Source organism: Symphodus melops, assembly GCF_947650265.1.
Source record: "Symphodus melops genome assembly, chromosome: 4".
NCBI classification, from domain to species: Eukaryota; Metazoa; Chordata; class Actinopteri; order Labriformes; family Labridae; genus Symphodus; species Symphodus melops.
Window position 1 is genome coordinate 18,915,127 of NC_136694.1, and position 10,688 is coordinate 18,925,814.

The 10,688-nt window shown below is 36.6% G+C and overlaps 1 protein-coding gene across 1 annotated transcript; it reads right to left on the reverse strand.

The window, feature by feature from the left end:
* Positions 1-465: 465 nt before the first annotated feature.
* On the reverse strand, positions 466-10,686 carry LOC306822259 (inter-alpha-trypsin inhibitor heavy chain H3-like). Its single transcript, XM_079341158.1, has 18 exons — positions 10,572-10,686; positions 9,799-9,959; positions 9,581-9,685; positions 9,125-9,287; positions 8,914-9,024; positions 8,647-8,775; positions 8,369-8,485; positions 8,065-8,233; positions 7,868-7,978; positions 7,413-7,594; positions 7,113-7,292; positions 6,905-7,023; positions 6,113-6,342; positions 3,069-3,254; positions 2,445-2,613; positions 1,140-1,288; positions 921-1,005; positions 466-691 (listed from the first exon to the last, which is right to left on the reverse strand). Exons 1-18 carry the CDS (start codon positions 10,638-10,640, stop codon positions 577-579), a joined length of 2,550 nt encoding a protein of 849 aa, XP_079197284.1. The 5' UTR covers positions 10,641-10,686; the 3' UTR covers positions 466-576.
* Positions 10,687-10,688: the final 2 nt, after the last annotated feature.

Genomic DNA, 10,688 nt, shown 5'->3' on the forward strand with positions numbered 1-10,688 from the left:
GTTCTTCTCAAAGCATGTCTTCTTATCTTTCTCAGTGACATAACTTAAAATATCTTAATTTCTCTATGTAACATGGCTCGTCAGAAGGTTGCTGTTTTATTGCCAAGATCTGAAACGCAGCAATTCTTTACAGTAGTTGTTATACTGTTAAAGACGATAGGGTTTGAATTAAAAACTGGTATCATTAGCTTTGGTGACACCTCTGCATACTATCAGATGTTTTTAAGTATACTTTTATGTGCTGCTGACTCGGCAATTCTGACTGCTGGTTGATCTACAAGCACTCATCAGGTCACACTTCTTGTAGTAGAGAAATGACTATGTGTTGTGCTGTGTGCTGCCTCGGCCTACTCGAGTGAAAATTACCATGCCAGTGGTAAATAAAGGTAAAATCTATGCCTATCAATACACACACAAATATCGTTACAAATCATTACTCATAATAACTAAACAAAGGTAGACAAGTTATTTGGGTAAATATTTATTCATTAATGTCCGTCAAGACAACAAAGAATCTGGGACAAGTTTTGTTACTGAAAGGTGTAAAGTATTTTTTCAAACGAACACCTCTCCCAGTTAAATTTGTGTTACAATGAAATCATGTATGGGTCTCTGTAGGGCAAAGTCAGAGGGCACGAACCAACAGTCCAGTGTGGGAGCAGAGGCGATGCTGTAGTCAACAGTTGTGGATCTTCAAATCAAAACATAAAAGATCTTATATTTGTGTATTAAACACTCTCAAATTGTTTTTTGTTCATAATAAAACAGATAAAACTGGTACTTTTATTAATGTTGCCAAGTGCTGTGCTGGAGTGATGTAGGGTCTTCAAAGTGTACTTCATTAAGTGCCTTCAGATAACATTTATGAATGACAACTAAGCAAATAAAACTGATTGATTGATTCATAGAACAAAACGTACCTGTCAGCATTCACCTCCTTGTTTTGGATCCTGAGTATAGTTGAGTTGTTGTGCTGTACCTCTTCATAAACTGCTGGCTTTAAAACTAAGGAGAAAAAAATATATAGGAAAATACTGTTTATTAGTGAATAATTGTAACCTCAATAACAGCAAATGTGTGCAAACACTGATTGAATATTTTCTGTACCTGATATTAAATTATGCAACAAAGTCACTCACCTAAAATCCCTGTAACATTGCTGTCCATTGGCTGTTGTCTTATTGCAGGCCAGAGATGAAAGTTGCCTCCTTTCTCATGAATGAGGAAGACAATGCGTGTGTCTCCACTTACAACATCTATTTCTTTGGCCCGTCTGATCACCGTCACACTAGAAAAGAAAACACTTAATCTTACATTTTTCGTAGATTTGCATCCCTGTGAGGGCTTATTAATGGTGCGTGGAGACATTTTAATGTAAGCATCAGTTGTTCAGTGTAGTTAACCTTAGTTCTTACAATTTTAAAAGTTTTCAGCAAAGCTACAGCCAGCAGCAGCTGGTAAGACTGACTTAGCACAAATACAGGTGAAAACGGTATTCTGAGCACTGTTCAGTAGTGACAGAGCTAATTTTGTAGTTTATACGAGGAAATGCAAAAAGATAATAATAATGAGGCTGCATCCAAAAGCCTCACAATAGAAGCATAATATATCTTCAACATGGACAGTACAGAAAATGGACATGTGTCAAATTAATTTTCGCAAAGTAAAATAAAGCAAAGTAACAGCTTTTTAAAAAAGAAAATCAGGCTTAAATGTACAATATTTACAATTGTATTAACATGTTTGTTTTAAAATATCTAAATTAATCAATAAAAATCAGTAAACCTATGCTATGTATATTTTTGTTAAGGATTTACATCACCTCAAATATTTCCAACAGTTATCAAAGCCAGAGGAAAAAATCCCCAGTCTATGGATGCCCCTGAGCTGCCATTTTTAAGTTAAGTTGCCACTTTCTCTCTCTCTGGAGATTCCAGCAAGCATACTGCAAGTCTGCATAATTTCACCAGCTCTCTTAGCCTGTTTAGTCTGATAGATAACCAGCTGCAGTCAGCAACTGCCTAAAGCAGCATATCACTCTTTATCAAACAGGAAGGAAAACTACTGATCAGCCTGTTAATATCTCCAGATCAACCATATTCTTCAAATATAGTCAATTCTGGCTCAAGAATATCTACATGGCAGCAATCACATGCAGAACTTCAGTCAATTGGTCCCAGCTGTGGGACTAGTTTGTGACATCATGAGAGCTACATCTCTTTTTATACACACTTTTGTACACATTTAACAAAGTACTATGTGTGTCTTTATTGATCCTCTTGTCACAGCAATATCTCAATGAAGTTAAAATGTTCCTGAAAGAGTTTGATTTGACCTGTCAGAGGAAGCAGTAACCCTGGTTTATTATCATCTGTGCAAGTCAGAAAGTCTGTTTGATGATTGATCATAGTGTAATAATGAATGAAATTATAATGCAAAGTCACCTATTATGAGAAATCGCTTGATTCTGTTGAAGATACTCTACTGTGGTCTGTCCATCTCGTACAATGGTTTTCACAGCATCAAACTCAAAGTGTGCTGCAGCTGTATGTATGGCAATCCTTTTGAATCCTCCAAATGCTACTTCATCAAGCTCACCATTCACAAACAGCTCTAGGGCAAAAGAGAACAAAAATGAAACTCAACATTATAATCAAAACAAGCAGTGGTGGAGAACAATATGTTTTACTGAAAGCTGCTGTGAGTAGTTTTTTTTTAAAGGTTCATTTTTCTGACTTTTTTTGGAAATAGAATTTGGATAGAGTCAGATGGCTGCACACATTAACGACTCGGCTACTGTCCATCCTGTGAGGGGACTCAAATTAATACTGATGCCTTTGTATGACCTACAAAATCAAACAAGACCATCAGCAGATAAAACTGATTATTTCTATATTGTATATTTCTATATTCTATATATTGAATGCACAAGTATTGAAATACTGAAAGTACACATGAAGAAAATCCTCCTACTACATGTTGTACACAGAGGGTGAAACATCAAGGGTTCATAGACTCGGTGGTTTTTCAGGGTTTAAACAATTTTCAGAAAGTGAAACATGACTGACCTTTATTGGGATGGTGAAGAAGTTTAAGGCTAACAACTCCATAGACACCATAACAAAGTGGAAGAGACTGGCTCTCAGTCTTAAGCAAAAACTGGTGGACATGCAGAACTGGAAGTGGACCAATTGGACCAATTGGACCAGTTGGACCAATTGGACGAGGTTCAGGTGAATATGGAAGCGGGGAATCTTGAGATACAGAGAGCAACAGAGACATACAGCCACGTCAAAAAGCATCAAAAGTAGCTCACCATACTCTGACAATCTAGGTTTAAAAAGATTTTTAAAAATGCATGCCATGGTTTAATTTAATTTTGAAAATACATTATTTGTAATTCTCAGGCAGTAATGGTAAACTGAACATGAGATTATGTATTAAAGTTGGGATGTTAGAAAACATCTGGCAAAAATTGTGTAGAGTACAAAAGTAGTTGATTGGGTGTTTTTTTTGTTTCCATTTATTCTGTTCCACTAAAAGGCAATATCTCAAAATAAAAGTTACAAAGAAAATTTGAAAATTGATTAAATGTAACTAATTATCAAAGCATTATTTGTCATTGATCATTATTTTATTTATCTTTATAAATTGCAGCACATTATGAATAGCAACATAAATTACATCTATGAAATACTCTACTGTACTTGTAGTTGCTTCCATGTTAGAAGTGGGTGCCCCAATAGTATATGCAATATCTAGTAACAGGACAGTAGATCTCGTTTAAGCAAGTAAAATGTAGTTGTCTGACAAATCTTAAATAGATGTCAGGTCTTTTTCCAAAATGCTTATAAAGTGGTCCTTTTTGAAAATAACACATTGAAGGAAGAATATGTGACTTTTTGATCCAGTTGGCCTAGACGTCGCCACTGAGCACTATTATGAAACCAAAACAACTTCAGCTGAGTTGTTGTGCTAGCAGTAGCGCCCTTTGATTTGCTCGTAGCTTTACATTAAAGGTAAATTTACAAAAAATGACCATAATCTAAAAACGCTTACATGACATTCAAATAAGCAGTGAGTACTATATGTTATTCTTCTTCTTCTATAAACCCTCTCTTAAACTACTTATAAGGGGATGAGCCGGACAGTGTAGATACGGCTCAGACAACATCACAGATAGCGGAACTCTGTGTCACACTCGTTGTACAGTCACACAGATAATTTTTTTTTGAGGATACAGGCCTATTTTTGCTATATTTATGTGTAACATGTCGCACATTCATCTTTTAAGGTTATTTTAAAAAGGACAAATCTTAAACTGAAAACATATACATTAAACAATTTGCAATCCATTTTGTGAGTCTGGTCAAAGAAAAGGAAGTTCGGTCAAGAAAGGTGACAGAGTGTTCTTCCTTACATTAGGGGGTTCGGTTCTATATGTTTTCCTCTGAGTAAGTGCAAAGTGTTAACAACTAATTTATGTAATGTAAAGCCCCTTGAGTGTTTAATATCAAATGACTAAATATGAAATCAGAGCCAATTCCTATTTCCTCCCCCCGATTGTTTGGGAAATCTCATACAAAAATATTATTTTAAAGACCTTTTGAATTAAGTGACTTGATTCATGCACATATGAACTGATTTTTCTTGTGTTATGATACAGATTAAGGAAGTTTCTTTTTATTCAATTTTTCTGGGACAATTTGCGAGGACATGGTGGAGCAATGGGTTGCCATAGTGCTTTTATCTAATCAGGCACATTTTGTAACATCAGTTCAAAGATAGAAAACAGATCAGAATGAGAAAAAGAGAAAAAACATTACCATAATCCATGAAATCTTCAGCAGACATAACATAATTAGGCTCAGCGTTAGCGTGATCTGGAAAAGGAGAATTATTGTCTTACATGTACATTTGATGTAAAACAATTTGTTGATGCTTTGTTTTAACAACACTTCGAAATACTCAGAGCAAGTAACATTTACAAAATCTGAACATTAACCATTTCAAGGGACTGCAGTCGTTGCTTGTATCACAGAGGTGGCCGACCATTTCTTGAAAACTTTGTAAGTCATTTAACTGTTGTATTTCACCTGTCCATATGTGTAAGGTAAAAAAAGAACACATGTAATGTATTGAAGATGATGTGTTACATTTCTCCATAAACAGAGGGTATTTGATTACATTAGTCCCATGAGCGTTGGCCTGAAAGGCGACAACAAGGGATGTTTTCTCTTTTTTCATGGCTTCGAGCCTTTTTCAGACTCTTCCGTGTCAAGAATTATGACCTCTGAACTTGTAATTAGCACAGATTGTTTTTTTCTGATTAAAAGAATACAATGGTTAATTATAGGCTTTTACATAAATTAATCACAATAAATGGAATATTGTCAGTAATGTAGACTCACTGCAGCCTATTTTTTTTATTGGTTATTTTTAACTGAATAAAGCTTCAACAATTTCACTTTTCACTGTTTCCTTTTTTCCTATGTTTCAACTTTATTCAGAGTTCTTTCAGAAACTGCTTTAATCTGAGTTGATTATCTTTGGTTCAAAATAATCAAAAATAAAGGCTAATGACATTTGTGGGCATGTGTTTCCTTTTTCCAAAGCTGCGGCGTCTGATCAGTGACATACGTAAAATGTTAAAAGGACTTGAAGTTGTGAAGCGTTTTTCTAGTCTTGTGACTACTCAATGCACTTTTTACAGTTACATACACCAATGTACTCACTGAAGGCAGACACTACAATAAAGTGTCTGTCAGTATGAACTAATCCCATTCATACAGTGGGTACAACGTGGGGTTACGTGTCTTGTCCAAAAACACTTTGAAATGTGAGTGCAGGAGCTGGGAATTAACCTTCTATAAAGGACTCTACCACTGAGCCCAAGCTAACCCAAATAAATATTAATAATATGTCATTAAGAACAATCCTCTTCAACCAGCATGTGTGTATATGTGGATCTGAAGGTTAGCGAGGTAATCAGATTTTAGATCAAGTTTAAAGGGATAAAGGGAACATTTAAGTGAAAACTTAATGAGGTGAAGAACAGAGTCCAATTAGATAATAATAAAGTTAGACATAATCAATCATAAATCGTGTTGACATATGCAATTGATGAAACTACCTGGAACAGCCGTGGGTATGTGATGCCCCACATTAAAGGTTGAGGTCTGAGATGTTTCACCTTCCTTGGGTTTATGGAGCACATGTGATCTCTCCCCAGGAGGCTTGGTGACCACCATGGATGTGAGTGGGGTCACAAAGCTGTATTTCAGCGACAGCTCCAAGGCCTCTTTCTTAGCATTCTCCTTCTCAGGTCCAGATAACTGCAGTCTGTGGTACAAGTTTACCACCCAGAACACCCAACATAATCATATTGTGTTTTTCTAGGTTTTGTTTTGAAGCTCCTGTATTTAAGCTGCTGCAGTTGCCCTACAAGGTGTGACATAGCCAATATACCTGCAGGCTACCACATGGCTTGTAAATTCTGTCAGGGACAGTAACAATATTTTGCCACTTTTGTTTGGCTTCTATGGCAGAAAATGTAGAACTATTTTTGAAATTACACTTTTAACTTGGGAATTGTAAATCTTCTTGTTCTGTGAAAACAAAAGGCTTGCCTGACATGTTTACAGTACCAAGTGCTGAGGTAATAATCGAGTGAGTGACAGATAAGTAATAAACCAACAATAACTTTTATTTTTAAAAAAGGTTTTCCCACTCCATGGGACTGTTGGTCAGACAAAACCAAATTTAAAAAAAGTTAAAAAGCAATCCAGACACAACTTTGGGCTATGTGAAATTAAAATGGGCATTTTCAGTACTTTCTTTTTTGCATTTTCAGAAAATATGGAAAAACAGATGTTTTATTATAGATGTTAAACATCACACTCACTCTTTTTCTAGAAGCTGTTTGACTGTGAGGTAGGCCCAAACCCTCTGGATGTTACTGTCTGACACATCAGCAGACTCCACTGTAACATTTGTACCAGAAAACACCATCCTTGTATTTCTCTGTTATTGGTCAAATACATTTAGATTATTTTAAATTTAACATGACTCTAAGAAATTGACAGCTTGTGTGAATGTGGATTTGTCCTTACCGAAACAGCCACAACTTGTGGAGTGAAGGTTTCGATGTTGTTGTCAGTGATCTGTCCTGCCACAACAATCTCAGAGCCATTATAATACTGGCTGAAGTTAGTCTGGGTTAGATTTATCCCACCCTCATAAACCATTGTCACATCTGTTAACAAAGGAGTTGCCACCTCCTCATAGAAACCCTGTTGACATAGAGTTTGGACCCTGGATGAATGTTTAGTTTCTTCACAGAGTAAGAGCAGTTTTCCCATTGAAATGTGACAAATATTATGTATAGCGTGAGGGAAGTGATTCTAAAATACCTTCAGCTGTAAATCAGCATCAGAGTCTTCATAAATCCGTTGTGCCACGCCGTTGTTCTGCAGCGACATCTTTTCAAGGAACTCAAAATTCACATCGAAACCAAAGCCAAGGCAGTAGAGAGGAAATTTACCCGCAATAGCCTTTCTTACATTTGACTGGATTACTTCCAGATTTGTCTCCCCTGCAGACAGAAGACCAATATGAAGTTTAATAATGATTTCAACTAAACTAAATGTCCCTTCAACAGTAAAATCAAATCATTGTTCTGCGAAGAGCGTATGGTTTCATCACAGAATGACGGTGTGATTATGAACATCATACTATAAAAACACAAAAGTTACAAAAGTTAGTAATATGTCAAGCCATTGATTGACACTGTAAAATGTAAGATAGTATTTTGATGGTGCTCTTAACCAATACATGTATCTGACATGCATGTTTTTTTTATTGTAACCTGAGGTTGGGTCTCCATCTGTGAGCAGTATGAGAATTGACGCTGAGCCTTCTCTGGGATGAGCATTCAGCATTCGTGCTCCTTCTAAAACTGCTTGGTTAATGTCCGTGGCTGAAATCAAACAACAACAAAAATGCTTCAAAAATTCTTCGGTCGAATGAGACTGTCTTAAAAAAATAATTTTCCCCAAAACTCACCTCCTCTATCTTGAATCTGCCGTGCAAAGGATTTAGCACTACCCAGGTTTTCTTCTGTAGCTTGAACAAGTTCTCGTTTCCAGTGAAAAATGCTGCTATCAAAAGTGATCAGACCAAAGTGATCTTCTTCTGCCAGGTCGTTCAAAATACGAATCAATGCAGTTCGCGTCTGAGAAAAAACAACATTCACACTTTACAGTTTTTATTCATCTTAGCAGTCTTTTAATATTCATGTGTGTTATTAAATGCCACAGGCATTGCCGCAGCAAATTTCTTGTTTGTCAAATTGCACTCTCAACTGTACCTGTTGTATTTTTTTGCCATGCATTGATCCACTTTGATCAATAATGAAAGCCACATTTTTTGGTATTCGGGCAAGATTAGATGGAGCAAAGTGATGAACAAAGTACCCTGAGGATTTCTAGAGGATAATAAGATGACATTTTGACTGGTTAGAAAAGATTGTTGGTTTGGCAAATACAAAACTGCCAAATAGTTGTTACCTAAGAGATACTGCGAACAGTTTCATTAATAGTGAAGGTTATTCAAAATAATAAAAACATGAATGAACTCTTGCTGTACCTTGATGTCTCCAAATGAGGTGTCCCTGTTGACGTCATAAACAATAACCAGATCTCCATTCATACCTTGCTCTCCACAGCGGTCACATGTCTTTTGTTGGTCCTCAGTTGGGTAGAAATACACCCATGCCTGGTAACAGGAAAAGTAAGATTCATACACCATGACAGGATAAGAAATAGGACAGAATAAATATCAAATACCGTCATAGAACCATTGGGGGCAATGGGTTGAACAAAGACCAGTCACTTTCACAGTACCATGCTGTACCTGTGTGTCTGAATGTGTTTTGGTGATTGCATTAGCCATGGCATTGGTGCTAAGTCCACCTTTAACCTCCATCATATTGATGCCAGCTTTCTCATGTATGTACACATCAACCTGGTATTGAGAAAGAAATGAAATAGATTTGAAGATGTTATCACTCAACTATTGTTTTCCTGGTTCATCCGTGAATAAAATACCAACAGGATCGTCACACCTTAAAGTCTTTTACAGGCTGCATTGGTTGGGCGTGGATTTGCAGCTCGTACTTGCCCAGTTTGCGTTTCAGTAGTTCCTCATATGTGAGTTCAAAGGTGATCTTTTTGTGAGCTGCTACATTCACAGAAGTCTTGAATTCTTCAAGAGTCCTCCCTACAGAACTTTAACAAAGAAGATTATCATGGCATTCAAGCAGTTCATACTTCTGAAACCATCACCAGGAGAAAAGTCTCTGGAAGCAATTTTCTTGTATTCTTCTTGGATTCTTTAACTTGACGGATTTAAACATATCTTTTTATACATATTTATACATATCTTTTTATATGTTGAAGAACATTTTTCCTGTTTTTCCTCTCTCATCAAAAGGACAAGCAAGATCTTATCCAAAATATCATCTAGAAATCATCTGCAGAAGACCTGGCAATATACTGTATCAGCCAACTGATCCGTGTACCTGACAATCCCAGCACTCTGGCCTTGGGACACAGCATCAGAGTACTGCTGCTTAGCCGCCTCCTTAGACTTCACAACCCCATCGTAGGCCTGGCCATCTATAAACCTGAAGACCGAGGACAAGCTTATGTTGGTATAAATATTCTCAATGATCAATGATTCATTTTCATGATTTAATGTTCATATTTCTTGTTAATAAATGATCCATGATGTACACACATTCTGAATTTACTGATGAAGGCATTCTTGGGAATCCGGACTTGAAATTCTATTTCCTTTGACTCGTCCATTCGATTGGCCACACGACTTGTGATGACTGTGGTTGCATAACGACTGCTCACTGTTGAGTTGATGTGAAAGCTGTAGATATCCCAGTCATCCTGAGCAAATACAGGAGGTCCATTTCACAATCAAGTAATTGGCTTGTTTATTCTCTCTGGCAGAAGACCAACTAACCAAAGATCAGATGATGATGTTAAGCAAAGGCAGACAGCATTGGCAAAATGTAATTGGTTTAAACGCAGAAACATCCAGTGACTTTTTTTTATTCCAGTAATATCACATGATAGACCTCCTTTATCCCTTAGGTCTTACTTAATGATTAACATCGTGGGGGCCTTTTTAATGTTCTTCAAAATGAGGATTAGTCCGCACAATGTCACTGTGTAAACATATTCACACAGAAGCACACACACAAACAAAAACATTGTTTTTGTAACTTATGGGAACTTTTAAAAGCCAACCTTCAACAAACCCCTTTAGTGTAGTTGCCAAGATTCACTAAATGCAGAGGAAGTTAAAAATACACAAACACACTAACATAAAACATCACTGAAGTTATTGAGCCTGCAGGCATTTATCAGGACAACGCTTAATGTGGTGTAACATACAGAAAAATAAGAACACCAAAGCCTCTGAGATGTATTAATTCAAGGGTTGGGTTGGTCATTTAGGATCTATGCAGCTCTTTTATGGTAATATAAGTATCTTACCTTGTTTGGTAGTGTGGTTACTAAAGCCAGAAGCCCAAAGAGGGTTAGGTGCACCACAGCTCTTGCCATGATGAGGCTTACAAGAGTGCAAGCAAGATAGCTGAAATGGACTTTTAT